This window comes from Symphalangus syndactylus, chromosome 18 (assembly GCF_028878055.3).
Source record: "Symphalangus syndactylus isolate Jambi chromosome 18, NHGRI_mSymSyn1-v2.1_pri, whole genome shotgun sequence".
NCBI classification, from domain to species: domain Eukaryota; kingdom Metazoa; phylum Chordata; class Mammalia; order Primates; family Hylobatidae; genus Symphalangus; species Symphalangus syndactylus.
In genome coordinates this window covers 69,079,864-69,098,225 of record NC_072440.2, presented here as the reverse complement: position 1 = coordinate 69,098,225, position 18,362 = coordinate 69,079,864, and the positions used below count along the sequence as shown (strand labels likewise).

At 46.0% G+C, this 18,362-nt stretch overlaps 1 protein-coding gene and 1 long non-coding RNA gene across 6 annotated transcripts in view; one reads left to right on the top strand and one right to left on the bottom strand.

The window, feature by feature from the left end:
- The first annotated feature begins 2,619 nt into the window (after positions 1-2,619).
- Positions 2,620-8,616, top strand: LOC129468231 (ret finger protein-like 3). Of its 2 annotated transcripts, XM_055253515.2 has the most exons (3): positions 2,620-3,874; positions 5,019-5,309; positions 7,703-8,556. In XM_055253515.2, exons 2-3 carry the CDS (start codon positions 5,024-5,026, stop codon positions 8,314-8,316), a joined length of 900 nt encoding a protein of 299 aa, XP_055109490.2. In that variant the 5' UTR covers positions 2,620-3,874; positions 5,019-5,023; the 3' UTR covers positions 8,317-8,556. The 2 variants fall into 2 exon arrangements, with proteins under 2 accessions (XP_055109490.2, XP_055109488.2); XM_055253513.2 differs by lacking the exon at positions 2,620-3,874 and having other exon boundaries at positions 4,251-5,309; positions 7,703-8,616.
- LOC129468236 (uncharacterized) overlaps positions 8,137-18,362 on the bottom strand; it is a 31,216-nt gene continuing 20,990 nt past the window's right edge. For 2 of the 4 annotated variants that reach the window (XR_008652573.2, XR_008652577.2), the window contains exon 5: positions 12,251-16,063. This is a non-coding gene — a long non-coding RNA (uncharacterized lncRNA). Of the gene's footprint in view, positions 8,291-12,250; positions 16,064-18,362 lie in introns of those variants that run through there. The other 2 variants (XR_010117186.1, XR_010117187.1) reach the window with 2 other exon arrangements.

Sequence of the window (18,362 nt, the reverse complement as noted above, 5' to 3'; positions counted from 1 at the left end):
ATCAGGGAATGCAGGGAAGTTTCTCTTTGCTGATTTACCTTTTTTCTTTCCACAGTGGATATGACGCCGGATATTGACACAGCCAACAATTGACTCATCATTTCTGAAGACCTGTGGAGTGTCCGTTGTGGATTTCTTAGAACTGCAGAGTATGCCGAGATTCAAACAAGTCATCTGTGTCCTGGGCTCCCCTCGCTTCACCTCTGGACACCATTACTGGGAGGTAGACACGGTGACAGGAAAATAATGGGATCTGGGTGCCTGCAAAGAATCTGTTAATTGACAAGAGAATTGTGTTGTCTTCAGAACTTGGCTTCTGAACTGTGGGTGTGAGGAAAGAAAAGCTCTTTGCAGCCAGCACTGTGCCTTTAACCACCCTCTGGGTGAGTCCCGGGCTATGCAGAGTAGGCATTTTCCCGGATACATGTGTGAGAATGGTTTCCTTTTACAACATTAATGATGGCACTCATATCTTTACATTCACTAAGATTTCTGCTGCAGAGCCACGGTGCTCGTTTTTTGCTCTTGCTGATTCAATTATTGATAACCAAGGCTTCCTATCTGTCCTGTGATTAATCTCGACATTGACAAATCTACAGTTTCTCCTGAGCAGGGCAAATAAACTTTTAGCCACAAAACCATTTAGACAATCACTTTATGCTCAATGCTAGAAACTTTTCTGCTTGGTACAAGATAATGGAACAAAGTTACAGCAGAAAAATATGGAACATCTCAAACCATGAATGTCAATTGAGTAGATTAATAAGAAATTGCATCTTAAATACTAAAAAGTATTGTTACAGTTGTCCTTTGGGTTTTATGGGCCGTGGCTCCGTGTCCCTCCCACAGCTGTCTGAGTGGCTTTGCTGCCTCTCTGTGCCCTGGCTGCCTCACCCTGCACCATGCCGCTGTCTCATTGACATCACATCTCTTCTGCAAATCTATCTTGCTGTCTGTCTGTTCCTTCTTCCCTGGAGCAGCTGAAAGGATCACCTTGTGAATTTGGCTCTTTTCATAAGTCATTCTCACACTCTTTACATTGTATCCAGCCTGGTTTTGGCAGAAAGTTTTTCTCACATAGAGGATAGGCCAGGGCTGGACTCTGTCTTTACATGTGGATGTGGAGTGACCCAGAATCCAGCAAAGAGCAAACCCCAAATGATTGCTTTATGACCGGATCCAATTCATTCCAATCACATAAAGTTAACCCGGATCCCTACACACTGTCTCCCAAGCCTCGTTTTCCTGCTCAGACACTGAATCCCGAGGAGTGATCTCATCCCATTGTACATCATTTTATAATAGAACTAAATGTAGGTCTTTTAAAAATATATATACAAAGAAAAAAATCTTCATTTAATATGTGATACATTTTAGGAGGGGGAAATAGATTATATTCAAGTTATTTGAAATTTGAAAACAGGCCAGGTGCGGTGGCTCACGCTTGTAATTCCAGCACTTTGGGAGGCCGAGGCGGGCGGATCACGAGGTCAGGAGATCGAGACCACGGTGAAACCCCGTCTCTACTAAAAATACAAAAAAAAAAATTAGCCGGGCCCGGGCGTGGTGGCGGGCGCCTGTAGTCTCAGCTACTCGGAGAGGCTGAGGCAGGAGAATGGCGTGAACCCGGGAGGCGGAGCTTGCAGTGAGCCGAGATTGCACCACTGCACTCCAGCCTAGGCGACAGAGCGAGACTCCGTCTCAAAAAAAAAAAAAAAAAAAAAAAAAAAAAAAAAAAGATATTTGAAAACAAAGCTGTTATTTTATGAATTAAGTACAAGTTAATCACTAACCTGTCCATTTCCATGATACCTGCAGATTCATCAGTTTTCTGGTCAAGACCTGAGTCTCAGCCTGGAGGACATTATGTTAAGCAAAATAAATCAGGTCTGGAAAGATAAATACCACATGTTCTCACTCCTATATGGGAGCTAAAAGAAAAATGCTGAGCTCACAGAAGCAGAGAATAGAATTGTGCGTATAGAGGCAGGGAGGGTAGGGGGAGGGGAGCTTGGGGAGAGGTTGGTTATTGGATACAGAATTACAGCTAGATGGGAGAAATGGGCTTTGGTGGAGGCTGGGAAGGGTAAGGGGGAGGGGAGCTTGGGGAGAGGTTGGTTATTGGAAACAAAATTACAGCTAGATGGGAGAAATGGGCTTTAGTGGAGGCTGGGAAGGGTAAGGGGGAGGGGAGCTTGGGGAGAGGTTGGTTATTGGATACAGAATTACAGCTAGATGGGAGAAATGGGCTTTGGTGGAGGCTGGGAAGGGTAAGGGGGAGGGGATCATGGGGAGAGGTTGGTAATTGGATATAAAATTACAGCTAAATGGGAGAAATGGGCTCTAGCACAACTGTGGGGTAAATATGGTCACTTATACATGACTGCATATTTTCAAAAAGCTAAGAGGATTATGAATGCTCCCATCACAAAGAAATAATAAATGTTGGCTGGGCGTGGTGGCTCACGCCTGCAATCCCAGCACTTTGGGAGGCCGAGGCAGGCGGGTTACCTGAGGTCAGGAGTTAGAGACTAGCCTGGCCAAAATGGTGAAACTCTGTCTCTACTAAAAATGCAAAAAATAATAATAATAATAATAAATTAGCCAGGCATGGTGGCACACGCCTGTAATCCCAGCTACTCAGGAGGCTGAGGCAGGAGAATTTCTTGAGCCCAGGAGCTGTTCGTTGCAGTGATCCAAGTTTGTGCCACCGCACTCCAGCCTGGCTGACAGAGCGAGACTCTGTCTCAAAAAACAAAAAGAAAGAAATGTTTAGAGTGTGCTAATTATCCTGACTTGATTATTACACACTTTATGCATGTATTAAAATATTACTGTGCCATAAATATGTACAATTATTACATGTCAACTGAAAGTAACGAGGGAAAAAAAGTAAACCAAAACAAGAGCTGAGTGTCTCAGAGCCCTCTAATCCCATGAGGAATCATGTTTAAAGCTGATCAAAATTAGGTCTTTATTTTTAATTATGCAAAAAGAGAAAATTCCTTTAATATGTGCCAAAGGGGATAGTGAAAATGATAAGATTATATTCAAATTATTTGAAATTTGAAAACAAAGCAGTAAAGATCCCACTACACAGAAAGGCATGAAAATGAAAAGATTCGGGGTTGATTCAAATGGAAGAAACCACAACTCACTTCACAGGTAACAATTTTTATTTGAGAACACAAGTTTCACAAGAAAATCATCTTTTTTTTTTAAATTGTGACTTTTATCTTAACACTCTGTGAAGTACTCAAGGTCCAAGAAGCTTAATGGTCATTTGTCAAAATAGTAATTATCCAATTTTTTCCTATGAATTATGAAATTTTTTCAAAACCAGAAATAAACCAATGGAAACAAATAAAAATTACCTAGAATTTCCTCAATGGAATGCATGCCCCTATCACCTTTCAGTCCGATGTATATGAATTTAAACCATTTTGTAAAATTGCAAATCCAATCATACTTAATACTTTAGGATTCCAAGCAAAGCTTGAAGCCTACAACATATTACAGGAATTATCTTTACTGACAACTGATGGAAACAACTCTAAAATAAGCTTTTGAAGTTAGCACATTAAGCCTAATTTAATATAAAGGCAATTTAATCTTATCTTCATATGAAAGAAAAATACACTGTCAGGATGAAGGATTTACTGAAGTTACAATTAACTGGAGATATATCACCAGTAAAAACCTAATTCCCTGTTATAATTAAATCAAAGCCTCATCAGGTTAGAGGGTGTGGAAGGGCGTTACCCAGTGGGAGGTGGGAGTCTCACCAATAAAAGGCCCTCGTGTGCCCCTTCCCCACAAGACCTGAGCTCCCAGTGGAAGCAGCAGGAGGACAGAGGAGCTTCCAGCAGAAGAGGTGAGCCCATGCCTGTGTGTGTTTTTCCTCCTTAGATGCCTAGAAATGGGGGTTATGACTTGGGGGGATGAATGAGAGAAATTCCTAATTAATGAATTCAACAAAGGCCCTCTGAGTGCTGCCTCAGAGTTGAAAACCAGTCACCCTGGATCCCCAGTCTAGGAGTGGTGGCAGTCAATCTGGTATTCATTTCCAAGGCTGGAGAAGGATGTGATTTTTTTTTTTTTTTTTTTTGGTGAGACAGGGTCTTAACTCAGTTGTTCAGGTTGGAGTGACCTGGTGTGATCTCTGCTCTTTGCTAATTTTTCTATTATTTGTAGAGACGGGTCTTCCTGTGTTGCCCAGGCTGGTCTCAAACTCCTCAGCTCAAGGGGTCTTCCAGCCTTGGCCTCGCAAAGTGCTGGGATTACAGATGTGAGCTACTGCATCCAGTCCCTCTTTTTTTTTTTTTTTTTTTTTTTTTTTTGAGATGGTGTCTCACTCTGTTGCCCAAGCCGGAGTGCAATGGCACGATCTTGGTTCACTGCAACCTCTGCCTCCCAGGTTCAAGCAATTCTCCTGCCAAAGCCTCCCAAGTGTCTAGGATTACAGGCATCTGCCACCACGGCTGGCTAATTCTTTTGTATTTTCAGTAGAGATGGGGTTTCACCATGTTGGTCAGGCTGGTCTCAAACTTTTGACGACCTCAGATGATCCACCCACCTCGGCCTCCCAAAGTCCTGGACAGGCATGAGCCACCGTGCCCAGCCTCCCAGCCCCTAATTCTTATGTTCATCAATCAATCTCTTCCTGGGGTTCCCCTAGGAGGAGGTGAAATGACCCCAGCTCGCTGCTCCTCACATGGGTGCTGCCATGTCACTGGCTCAGGCTCAGCTGCTGGGTCACCAGGAGAACGGACCCTTCCTCCACCTCAGCTCAGAGCACAGTGATGATTCGTGACTTTCTTTCCCAATAGAACTTCAAATCTCTGAAGACGGGGGGGTGGTGGGGGGATGTGCTTGAGCGTTTGTACTCATAGTCTCGTTCTCGGAGTGACAAAGCTGCAACACAATACCTCTATGCATGAAAAGGTTGTCACTCGTCACAACTAACAGGCTTTCACCTCACGGAAATTTTCTTCCCTTGTGCACTTTTCCCCTGGCAGTGGACATGGCTGCACTCTTCCAAGAAGCAAGCAGCTGTCCGGTCTGCTCAGACTATCTAGAGAAACCAATGTCCCTGGAGTGTGGATGCGCCGTCTGCCTCAAGTGCATCAATTCACTGCAGAAGGAGCCCCACGGGCAGGATCTACTTTGCTGTTGCTGTTCCATGGTCTCTCAGAGGAACAAAATCAGGCCCAATCGGCACCTAGAGAGGCTGGTTTCCCACATCAAGGAACTGGAGCCCAAGCTGAAGAAGATTCTGCAGATGAACCCAAGGATGCGGAAGTTCCAAGGTAAGGAATCTGTATACCCTGCCCCCTTCCCACGACCAGACCAGGAAAAATCATTTGTGCAATTGGCCCCTCATTCCATATGGGGATTAGCTGCTGTCTGGCATCTAAAATTGAGATGCTTCTTCATCATCAGATTCTCAGCTCTGACAACACACAGAATCACCTGGTGATCTAAAAAAAAAAAAAAAGGCTGAGCATGGTGGCTCATGCCTGTAATGCCGGCACTTTGGGAGGCTGAGGCGGGTGGATCACGAGGTCAGGAGATCAAGACCATCCTGGATAACACTGTGAAACCCTGTCTCTACTAATAATACAAAAAATTAGCCAGGCGTGGTGGCAGGCGCCTGTAGTCCCAGCTCCTCGAAGGCTGAGGCAGGAGAATGGCGTCAACCTGGGGGGCAGAGCTTGCAGTAAGCCAAGACTGTGCCACTGCACTCCAGCCTGGGTGACAGAGTGAGACTCCATCTCAAAAAAAAAAAACCTGATGTCTATGTCATGGGTTAGACAAGGGATTCTCTAAACTTAGTGTGCTCAGATTACCTGGGGATTTTGTTAAAATGCAGATGCTGAACTGGGAAGTCTCAGGATTGATCCTGCTGGCTTGGGGATTTTGCTGAGCAGCAAAAACATAGAACAACTGAATTTGAATTTCTCTCTAGCAAAGGTTCCCAGGACTCTGACATTAAAATGGGCCTGGTAATTCTAATACACGTTGAATATTGGCACCCATTGTACCAAACAACCTCACCCCAGGGTTGGGAAGAGTTTGGAATGGAGCACCTATGGTGTTTGTTTCTGTGAGTGTGGGGAGAGTTTCAGACGCTGGTCTACTCATCCGTGCGCCATGGGCTTCAACAGTTGTCCTGGCTACAGAAAATACTATCACTCTCCATAACTCTGGAGAAAAGGGACATTTAAATGAAGAGGTTATGGTCAGCCTGGGCAAAGAATTACACCTATAAATGGTGGTGGGCCCCTATTATGTCCCCAACACTGGTAGCTTCTGCCCTGACACCCACGGTCTCTACTCATCCACCTACCCATACCTGACTGTGTCTCTGCTGAAATATGGAGGACAGATTCACCCTGCCCAAGTCATGTTTGGAACCCTCTTCCTCCTTCCTTGTCCATGTCCACTCATCTCATTTCATTCCCTAATTCACCATCAAACAGCAATCAATCTCCTCAAGTCTTACTGTAATCTATAAAATCTATATTGGTGATCATATCAGTTTTTTGACTTGAAGGATCATATGTTCTGTAGATTTTCTTTTCAGAATGTTCTGGACAATTAATTTTCTCTAGGCCAGATCACATTGCCTCCTCCATGAGAATTGGTGGCTTCACCTGTCAACCACATACCCAATGCCTTAAATTATTGACCTTTGTATTTGCTGCCCTTATTCTCTACAGTCAGTTATGATGAACAACTTTTTTTTTTTTTTTGAGATGGAGTCTTGCTCTGCCGCCTAGGCTGAGGTGCAGTGGCCCAATCTCTGCTCACTGCAAGCTCCGCCTCCTGGGTTCATGCCATTCTCCTGCCTCAGTCTACCGAGTAGCTAGGACTACAGGCACCCGCCACCACACCTGGCTAATTTTTTTGTATTTTTTTTTAGTAGAGATGGGGTTTCACGTGTTAGCCAGGATGGTCTTGATCTCCTGACCTCGTGATCCGCCCGCCTCGGCCTCCCAAAGTGCTGGGATTACAGGCGTGAGCCACCGCGCCCGGCCAACGAACAACTTTCAAATACCTTTCTCTTCTCTCCAAAATTTACCATTGTTTTGCTTAAGGTCTCACCTCCCATGTAGGATGGAAAAACATTCTTTCATCTAAGGCCCCCCTCCTCCTCCTGGCCTTGGAGCCTCCTGATGTCCAGGATCGGCACCTCTGTCATCACATTGTCAGCTGCAGAGATACCCTATCTGCTGTCAGAATCGTGCACAATTAATTTGTTTACAAACGTGGAAAACGAAGGTCTGGAATCATGCTCTATATACTGAATTGAGCAATACAAGGTGGAAGCAGAAACATATTTAATATCGACCATTTGCATTGTCTTAATTATCATTTTTTCACGCATCAAGGTAGTAGAAAGGGGGTCATGGTGTCTGCCTTCAGAGACCCTCCACTCTAAATGAAGAAAAGTCCAATGAAGCAAACACGTGACATAAAGTAAAATAATTGCTACTGTGAATGAGTTGGGTATTGCCATGAAGCATACCTATGAGAATTTGAACTAATCAGGGAAGTTGCCTCATGAAAAGTTTTGATTTTGGGGGAAGAAGAGAATTAAAGAAACCAAAGTCAAGAGATATTTGGGCCTTTGAAGTAGAGGAGAGGCAAGGGGCTGGCTTCTGTCCATTTTCTGATCAACTTGTTTTCCTTTTCACAGTGGATATGACCTTGGATGCCAACACAGCCAACAACTTCCTCCTCATTTCTGATGACCTCAGGAGCGTCCGAAGTGGGCGCATCAGACAGAATCGGCAAGACCTTGCCGAGAGATTTGACTTGTCCATTTGTGTCCTGGGCTCCCCTCGCTTTACCTGTGGCCGCCACTACTGGGAGGTGGACGTGGGAACAAGCACAGAATGGGACCTGGGAGTCTGCAGAGAATCTGTTCACCGCAAAGGGAGGATCCATCTGACCACAGAGGGCGGATTCTGGACTGTGAGTCTGAGGGATGGAAGCCGCCTCTCTGCCAGCACGGTGCCCCTGACTTTCCTCTTCGTGGACCGCAAGTTACAGCGAGTGGGGATTTTTCTGGATATGGGCATGCACAATGTTTCCTTTTTTGATGCTGAAGGTGGTTCTCATGTCTATACATTCAGGAGCGTCTCTGCTGAGGAGCCACTGCGCCCATTTTTGGCTCCTCCAAGTCCACCTAATGGTGATCAGGGTGTCTTGAGCATCTGTCCTGTGATGAACTCAGGCACTACTGATGCTCCAGTCCATCCTGGGGAGGCCAAACAAACCCCCACTGCAAAAAAACAAACAACAGGTTAAGAAAATTACTTGGGTGGGCAGACTTAGGAATTTTCTACTCGGTAAAAGCATTATACAAGGTCATAGGAGAAAAATATGGGACATTTCATGATTATACTTAATCTAATTTGATTAGTTTATAAATTGAGTCCTAAGTATTAATTATTGCCACCATCGAACTCATTGAGTCTTATGGTTCACATCTTGTTTCCTATAGATATGTTCTGTATTCTGGGATAAATTTCCAAATGCTTTTTTATTTCTGTAAGTTCAAGTTAATGTATTATAGAAGTTATGAGTTAAATAAACATTGGAATATCACCTAATGGATTATGTGACTTTCTTTCCTCAGCCTCCTGAGTAGCTGGGATTACAGGCACCTGCCACCACGCCTAGCTAATTTTTTGTATTTTTAGTAGAGACAGGGTTTCACCATGTTGGCCAGGCTGGTCTCGAACTCTTGACCTCATGATTCACCCGCCTCAGCCTCCCAAGGTGCCGGGATTACAGGCATGAGCCACTGCACCAGCCGGATTATGTGATTTTCTAAATGATAGGAGTACAATAGATTTCATTCATAGTAAATGCGTGAGCGTGTGTATGTGTGTGTGTGGGTGTGTGTGTATTTGCACAGAGAGCTGGATAAATGCCTATGTCCTATCCAGAACTGAAAAAACAAGCTGTTGCCATCATTGCTCAGTATAGGTAACATTTTCCTGGATGTGCGTTCATCTACATTAACAATAATTATAATAATTCTCCCAATTAATTATTATAATTATTAATTATAATTGTTACAATTAATAAACCTCTGCAGGCTAACAAAGCAAAAAAAAAAAAGACACATTACTAATATTAGAAATGAAAGAGGGGCCATGTCTACCAAACTGTTGAGCATTAAAAGGATAATCAGGGACTGTTATGAATGACTCTGTTCCCACAGTTTGATAACCTAGGTGAAATGTATCAATTCCTTGACAGACCTAATCTTTCCAAGGTCACACTAGAAACAGACAATCTGAACAGCCTCTGCCTATTAAGTGAATTAAGAACATTCCAAAAAGACAACACCAGAACCAAATGATTTCTCTTATGAAATCCACCAAATTTTTATGAATCCCAACATATTTTCACAATATAATCCAAAAATTGTGCTCCTAGGTATGTACTCAGCTGAGATGAAAAGTTATGTCCACACAAAGTCTGCACAGGAATGTTTACAGCAGCTTTATCTATAACCACCCAAACTAGAAGCAAGATGTTCAAGAGGTGAATGAAAAAAAAAATCATCCATAAAACACAATATGATTCTGTGATTTAAAGGAGTTCTCCATCAAGGCATAGAAAAGGCAATGGCATGTATCAGAAAGACTGTGAGGGCATGCCTTCGCGTGGATGAGACCACACAGAAAGGCAGCAGAGCAGGGTGACTTTATGTTAGTGAAGTAAGTTCATCTGAAAAAGCTACATAATACTGGGTTGGTGCAAAACTAATTGCGGTTTTTGGCATTTAAAGAATAGCAAAACTGCAATTACTTTTGCACCAACCTAATACATGACTCCAACTATATGACATTCTGGAAAAGGCATAATCAAGGGGACGGTAAAAATATCAATAGTTGGTAAGGTTTCTGGAGAAAGAGGACAGAGATTCATAAGTAGAGGGAAGTTTTGGAGCAGGGAGAGTACTCCTCATGAGATCAAAATGGTAAACATAACATCATAAATATTTCAAAATTCACAGAAATGTGTAACAGGAAGAAAGAACACTATGTGAAAGACAGACTGTAGTTACTAATGTATCCCTTTGGCCTTTCTCTTCAAGGATTCCCTGAGGAGACGGAGCCCCAGTGCCCTCAGGCATCCATGCTTAGAATGAAGCCACACCCCACCCCTGGTATCCAGAACGCCCCTGGGAGAACTGTGAGCAGAAGGTCCTGTGCGGCAGAACCCCAGGCCGGAGGGGCAGCACATCCAGCAGTTCTGTTTTCCCTCCCTCCCACCCCAGGTTCTTCTCCTGTCATTTCCCTGCATCTCCTTGTTTCTTCCTGTCTGGATCTTTCTTCTTCCCTCCTTCCCTCCCTCCTGCCCGCGCTCGCTCGCGCTCTCTCTCTCTCTCTCTCTCTCTCTCTCTCTCTCTCTCTCTCTCGCGCGCGCGCGGTCTTTGTCACTGCTGCCTTGGCCACCTGCAGACGTCTCTCTCTGATTCCAACCCTGGGTTCACTGACATCTGACATGGGATGCTCTTGGTGCTTCCTGGCACACCAGCCCAGTCCTGAGAGGGAACTGGCAGCCACAGGCACACCTACTCATGGGGCACAGGAGCCTATATGAATACATGGCCCCCTCTTCCGAGCTGCAAGTGGACTATTTGTTTTTTTTTATTTTTCGAGACGGAGTCTTGCTCTGTCGCCCAGGCTGGAGTGCAGTGGCCCAGCTACTCGGGATTACAGAATTGCTTGAACCTGGGAGACGGAGGTTGCAGTGAGCTGAGATCACACCATAGCACTCCATCTTGGGTGACAGAGCAAGAATTCCTCTCAGGAAAAAAAAAAAAAAAAAAAAAAAAAATTAGCTGGGCATGGTGGTCACGCCTATAGTCCCAGCTACTTAGGAGGCTGAAGTTCACTTGAACCTGGAAGGCAGAGGTTGCAACGAGCCAAGATCATGCCATTGCACTCTAGCCTGGGTGACAGAGTCAGACTCATCTCAAAAAAAAAAAAAAAAAAAAAATCTCCTTTAATTCCCACAACCACCCTACAAAGTAGGTATCATTACTTCCGCCATCTTACAGAGGGAAACAGACTGAGGGAGGGAGGGGACTCACCCAAGATCACACAGCTGGCAAGAGGCAGAACCTGGCTGCCTGGTTCCAAAGCCCATACCCTTAGCTGTCATGCAGTACAGCCTCTGCCTATTCTGAGCACCTCAGGAACACAGACGACATCTTTCCTGACTGTGGGTGACACTCCCCAGCATGAGAAGTGTTTGCCAAATGAATCCGTGAATGGTCGTGCAGAAGAAGGTGTGCTCCAAGAGGGTTTGTTGTTTTATTCCTGTGTCTATATTGTTTTATTCCTGTGTCTCAGCAATATCCAAAAAGAGCCAGGCACAGTGAGTGCCCATTACACATCTACTGAATGGATCAAAAAATGGTTTGGGCCAGGTGCGGTGGCTCACAGCTGTAATCCCAGCACTTTGGAAGGCTGACATGGGAGGATTATTTGAGCCTAGGGGTTCAAAACCAGCCTGGGAAAGATGGAAAGACTCCATCTCTACAGAAAAATTTTTTAAAAATTAGCCAGGTACAGTGGAGTGCACCTGTAGTCCCAGCTACTCTGGAGGCTGAAGCAGGAGGATCACTTGAGCCTGTAAGTTCAAGGTTACAGTGAGCAATGATTGCACCACTGCACTCCAACCTGGGAGACAGAGTGAAACTTTGTCTCAGTAGAAAATAAATAAATAAATAAATGAACAAATATTTTTAAAATTTAAGAAAATGAATGATTTTGGGGCTCAGTGAGGTGGTGGGTCCTGTGGGACATCCAGATGGAAGAGCAAACCTGAAAGGTGGCCCAGAGGCCAGGACTAAGGATCAGGAAAGCCACAAGTGGATCCAGGACAGTGGATGAGACACACGAGGTGGATGGGAGTGGGGGTGGTAGGGTTGAGTGGGGGACAGGAGACCAAAAGACGACCACAATCCCCCCCATTATCCTTGGAGGGATACATTCCAAGATCCCCAGAGGAGGCCTGAAACCATGGATAGTACTGAGCCCATATATACTATGTTTTCTCCTATACACCCATACCTGTGAAACCATTTCATTTATAAATTAGGCACAATAGGAGATGAAAAACAAGAGATGAACAAAAAGAACAATGATAAAATCATGTTCATAATTTCACAGATAGATCTGTTCTTATCATAGGTCTTAGCAACCTCAGCATACAATTTTTTTCTTTTTTTTACAAATTCAACTTTTATTTAGTTTCAGGGGTACATGTGCAGGTTGGTTCTACAGATAAATTGCATGCTTGGTATATAGAGTGTTTTGTCACCCAGGTAATAAGTACCATACCCAACAGGTAGTTTGTTTTGGTTTTTGAGGAACAGTCTCGCTCTGTCGCCCAGGCTGGAGTGCAGTGGCATGATCTCGGCTCACTGCAACCTCTGCCTCCCGGGTTGAAGCAATTCTCCTGCCTCAGCCTCCCGAGTAGCTGGAACTACAGGCGCCCACCACCACACCCGGCTAATTTTTGTATTTTTAGTAGAGATGGGGCTTCACCATGTTGGCCAGGCTAGTCTCGAACTCCTGACCTCAGGTGATCCGCCCGCCTTGGCCTCCCAACGTGCTGGGATTACAGGCATGAGCCACCCAGCCAGGCCCCAGTAGGTAGTTTTACAGCTCTCACTCTCCACCTTCGAGTAGGCCCATTTCTATTATTCTTTGCATCCGTGTGCACTCAATGTTTAGCTCCCACTTCTGAATGAGAACATGTGGTGTTTGGTTTTTTGTTCCTGTGTTAGTTTGCTTAGGATGATGGCTTCCGGCTCCATTCATGTTGCTGCAAAGGACATGATCTCATTCTTTTTTACTTTTATCCCTAGAGCGCTCAGCAGATTTTCTTCGTTTCTTTTTTTTTTTTTTGAGACAGAGTCTTGCTCTGTTGCCCAGGCTGGAGTGCAGTGGCATGATCTCAGCTCACTACAACCTCCGCCTCCTAGGTTCAAGCAATTCTCCTGCCTCAGCCTCCCAAGTAGCTGGGATTACAGGTGCGCACCACCACGCCTGGCTAATTTTTTTTTTTTTTTTTTTTGAGACAGAGTCTTGCTCTGTCGCCCAGGCTGGAGTGCAGTGGTATAATTTTGGCTCACTGCAACCTCTGCCTACTGGGTTCAAGCAATTCTCTGCCTCAGCCTCCCGAGTAACTGGGATTACAGTCACCCACCACCATGGTTGGCTAATTTTTTGTATTTTTGGTAGAGATGGGGTTTCACCAACTTGGCCAGGCTGGTCTTGAACTCCTGGCCTCGTGATCCACCCGCCTTGGCCACACAAAGTGCTGGGATTACAGGAGTGAGCCACCATGCTCAGCCTAATTTTTGCATTTTTCAGTAGAGATGGGGTCTCACCATGTTGGCAAGGCTGGTCTTGAACTCCTGACCTCAGGTGATCCACCCACCTCAGCCTCCCAAAGTGCTGGAATTATAGGCGTGAGCCACTGTACCCAGCGATTTTCTTCTTTTCTTATTGAGAACTTTTACCTTTTCATTTAAAGGAAGCAATTCACAACTTCTCTTTGGCATATCTGAATTGCCAGCATCACGAATCTTGTTCTTTGGGGCCACAGTTAAGTCAGATAAGGATTTCTTGAACACAAGCACTGCAAAACTGTGATGGTTGATTTGATAACTGGCAGGGCTACTACGTGATTACGGGGTAGTGAAAACTAGCGTGGGTACATTGGACAAAGGGAGGATTCACACCCCAGTCAGCTGGAGATTTCATCACTGCTCACAATGGGGCGCAATTTAATAATAGGTGCTCGGTAAACATTTTAATGATGGGGTTAATAAGGGGTGGAGCAGGGACTCGAACCTGCATCTGTAAGGCTCTTTTCTGGCTTTTAACAGCCACCCCTGAGCTATGTGTACCTGGCCCTCCCATGTCACTGTGTGCTCTTTTTCTAGAGACAAGGTCTTACTCTGTCACCCACCCAGGCTGGAGAACAGTGGCATGGTCATAGCTCACTGCAGCCTTGAAACTCCTGGGCTCGACTGATCCTCCTGCTAATTTTATTGTTTTTTGTAAAGACAGGATCTTGCTATGTTGCCCAGGCTGGTTCCTCATCTCGTGATCTGCCTGCCTCAGCCTCCCAAAGTACTGGGATCACAGGCGTGAGCTATGCTCTTGTCTTAGTGGTTGGAAACTCAGGATCTGGTTTTGAGAAGGGATAAATGATGACGGGTGAGCTGAAGAAAGAACTGGTGAAAAAACAACAGCTCAGGGTGGTCAGGACTCAGAAATGCCTGTGGTGGACCCACTATGGGAGCTACAGGTGGACAAATGTACACACTTTGGGATGCGCTAAGATACCCCCTGGAATGTCTGCTGAGATGAATTCTGAGTATACGCTTGGCTCCTGCTAGAGGGTTGAACTGGACTTCCTGACTGCTCACCAGTCCCATGCCAGGCTCCATCGGATGCATTTCTTTTTTTTTTTTTTTCATTTTATTTGATTATAAACCACCTTTTGAAAATATCTAATGCATTTCAACCCCCAAAAATGTGCTGAGCTACCCAGGGCTACCCAGCACTGCCACTGCCCCTTCAGCTCTCTCTACCCTGGCGCCCTCTCTCCTTCACTCCTGTCACTGGCTCACCTGGGCCCTGCCTCCCTGGCCTGGGTGGCATTAACAGCCTCCAATGGGCTTCTCTGCCACCAGCCTCCCCATCTTCCTGGCCAAAGGAGTGAGCCTTTCAGCAAAGCCCCAACCAGATGCCCCTCCTGCTTATACCCCTCTCATGGCTGCTGAAATCCCTGGATAAAGTGCAAAGCCCTCTCTGAGGCCTCAAGGCGCCTCAGAACACAGCCCTGTGCCCCATCTGGCTTCATATCTACACCATCCCTCCTGGAGCCAGTCCTACCATGATGAAGACAGTTGGCCCCACCACACTGAACTGCTTGCAGTGTCCCTACACACATCACCAAGTAGAGGCAGGCCCTGCCACTCTAGAGTCCTGTGATATAGGCCCATAATACTTACTTCTCTGTGCTTCAGTTTCCCCATCTGTAAATTGGAGGTAATAACAGAACCTACCTGGCAAACTTGCAGGGAAGGCTTCCTGGGCCAATGCCCAATAGGGTGTGAGCTCTTGGTACGCCTGAGCTGCTGTTATTAGTAATTCTGTCATCACCGGGCTGGTGCCTACTTCTCAAGGTTTTGAGGGAGAACAATAAGAATTACTACCAGGGGCTAGGCGCAGTGACTCGCGCCTGTAATCCCAGCACTTTGGGAGGCCAAGGCAGGTGGATCACCTGAAGTCAGGAGTTCGAGACCAACCTGGCCAACACGGTGAAACTCCGTCTCTATTAAAAATACAAAAATTAGGCAGGTGTGGTGGTGGGTGCCTGTAGTCCCAGCTACTCGGGAGGCTGAGGCAGGAGAATGGCGTGAACCTGGGAGACAGAGCTTGCAGTGAGCCGAGATCACGCCACTGCACTCCCGCCTGGGCAACAGAGCAAGACTCCGTCTCAAAAAAAAAAAAAATTAGTACCAGGATCTCTGGGTCTCCCCACATGCAGGGCATGAAGAGGTTAGCCTCAGGCAGGAAGGCAGCACAGGCTGGCTCCAGGGGATAGGTGGGCAGGCGGCCAGGTAGCTCCTACCTGAAGCCCAGGTGCTTGTGCATGTGCTTAATGCACTGTCCATGGGATGAAGGGGTCTAGGTGGGCTTCAGACATGTTGCAGGATGGGCAGAGGGTGTGCTACCCCCTCGTGGCTAGCTGAGCAGCCATCACTCTGGCACAGATGAGTGAGACGCTGTGCAGGGTAGCCTGGCTGGGCACGACCGAGTGGGTCTGCAGGGGGGAGCGCCGGCACCGGAGCTCTGATGTCTATGGGAGAGGTGGTGCCATGAAGGCCAGCAGGGCCCATGGAGGCAGGCTCCACTGCGCATGGGATGGAGCATCCCCTTTAGCTCATGCAGGCCTCTGGGGAGTTTACCCACATGGTCCAGCCACACAGCAGACGGGTATATGCCTGAAATGCAAGGATATAAACATGGTTTACTAGCACGAAGAGATGTTTGCCACGCATCATCGCTAAGAAAAGAAAAAAGGGCCGGGTGTGGTGGCTCACGCCTGTAATCCCAGCACTTTGGGAGGCCAAGGCGGGCAGATTATGAGGTCAGGAGTTCGAGACCAGCCTGGCCAACATGGTGAAACCCTGTCTCTACTAAAAATACAAAAAATTAGCCGGGCGTCGTGGTGGGCACCTGTAATCCCAGCTACTCAGGAGGCTGAGGCAGGAGAATCACTTGAACCCGGGAGGCGGAGGTTTCAGTGAGCCGAGATCACGCCACTGCACTCCAGCCTGGGAGACAGTCAGAGACTCTGTCTCAAAAAAAGAAAAGAAAAGAAAAGAATAGAATAGAAAAGAAAAAAGTAGGTTTGAAAACTTAACATACAACATCCAAAACGTGAAAACAACTCAAACACCTGTCAACTAATAAATGGACACAATGTGGTCTATCCAGACAAATGGAGGGTTATTCAGCCTTGCAAAGGAATAAAGCACTGACACATGCGACAGCATGGATGAGCCTGGAGGGCATTATGCAAGGCAGAAGAAGCCAGACATAAAGGACAAATACTGTGTGATCCCATTCATATGAAATGCCTGGAGTAGGTAAATCCATAGAGACAGGAAGCCACATTGCCAGGGAGTGGGGAACAGAGGGTGGGGAGTGGCTGCTAACGGGAACAGGGTTCCTTTGGGGTGATGAAAATGTTTTACAACTAGGGAGGTGATGGTTCCAAAATGTTATAAATGTCCTCAATGCCACAGAGTTGTACACTTTACAATGAATACTTTTATATGAATTTTACTTCAATTTTTAAGAATTAATAAATAGGCCAGGTGTGGTGGCTCATGCCTGTAATCCCAGCACTTTAGGAGGCTGAGGTGGGCGGATTGCTTGAGCCCAGGAGTTCAAGACCAGCCTGGGCAACACAGGGAGACCTCATCTCTATAAAAAATTAGTGGGGCTTAGTGGCGTGTGCCTGTAGTCCCAGCTACTTGGGAGGCCATGGTGGGAGTATACCTTGAGCCTGGGAAGCAGAGGCTGCAGTGAGTCAAGATCACACCACTTCACTCCAGCCTGAGCAACACAGTAAGATCCTGTCTCAAAAAAAAAATTAACACATAAAAGATGAGACCATGCAGTATAATTCCAGTTTTGTAAGTACACACAGACAAACACAGACCCACATGTTAGCAGGAGTGGGATCATGGATAACATTTACATTCTTTTTTTGCTTATATACATTTCCTAAATCATCCACAATAAAAATGAAGAAGGAAAAAAAAAGTTTTTAAAATATTTGGCAGAGTGCGGTGGTTCACGCCAGTAATCCCAGCACTTTGGGAGGCTGAGGAGAGTAGATCACTTGAGGTCGGGAGTTCAAGACCAGCCTGTAATCCCAGCACTTTGGGAGGCCGAGGCGGGTGGATCACTTGAGGTCAGGAGTTCCAGACCAGCCTGGCCAACATGGTGAAACCCTGTCTCTACTAAAAATACAAAAATTAGCTGGGCGTGGTGGTGTGCACCTGTAGTTCCAGCTACTCAGGAAGTCAAGGCAGGAGAATCTCTTGAACCTGGGAGCTGGAGGTTGCAGCAAGCTGAGACCGTGCCACTGCACTCCGGCCTGGGCTACAGAGCAAGACTCTGTCTCAAAAAATATATATAGAGAGAGTACCTACTGTACGCCCAGCTTCATGTGAATCCAAGCAATATCTGATATTGGCACAGCCCTTGACAGTCACAGAATACCTTCAACCCCTCAGGAAGCCATTTCTGCATCCTCAGTTTCTAGGTGAGACAATTAAGGCTCCATCAGGTAAAGTCACTCTGGGCCCTAGGCCTGGACACCATGAATGCATGGACAGGTGAGAATAAAGAGACACCCCCAAGAACTACAGATGCAAAGCAAGATTGCTTTTTCTTCCTGTTTTTTTAGAGAAAGAGTCTCACTGTGTCACCCAGGCAAGATCATAGGTCACTTTAACCTCAAACTCCTGGGCTCAAGTGACCCTCCTATCCAGCCTCCTGAGTAGCTGGGATTATAGTGCATGCCATCTCTGCCATCTCACCCAGGTGCCCAGCAGTATTTCTCTTCTCCTTTTCTTTTTTCTTTCTTTTCTTTCCTTTCTTTCTTTCTTTCTCTTTTTCTTTCTCTCTCTCCTTCCTTCCTTTCCTTTTCTTTCTCTTTCTTCTTTTTTTTTTTTTTTTTTTTTGAGACAGAGTCTCGCTGTTGCCCAGGCTGGAGTGCAGTGGTGC

What these genes read in the sequence shown, in the direction of transcription:
- LOC129468231 (XM_055253513.2), top strand. Translation starts at nt 4,937, where the DNA reads ATGAAAAGGTTGTCACTCGTCACAACTAACAGGCTTTCACCTCACGGA. An exon ending in AAGGATGCGGAAGTTCCAAG is followed by an intron (nt 5,310 to 7,702) that starts GTAAGGAATCTG and finishes TCCTTTTCACAG; the next exon opens with TGGATATGACCTTGGATGCC.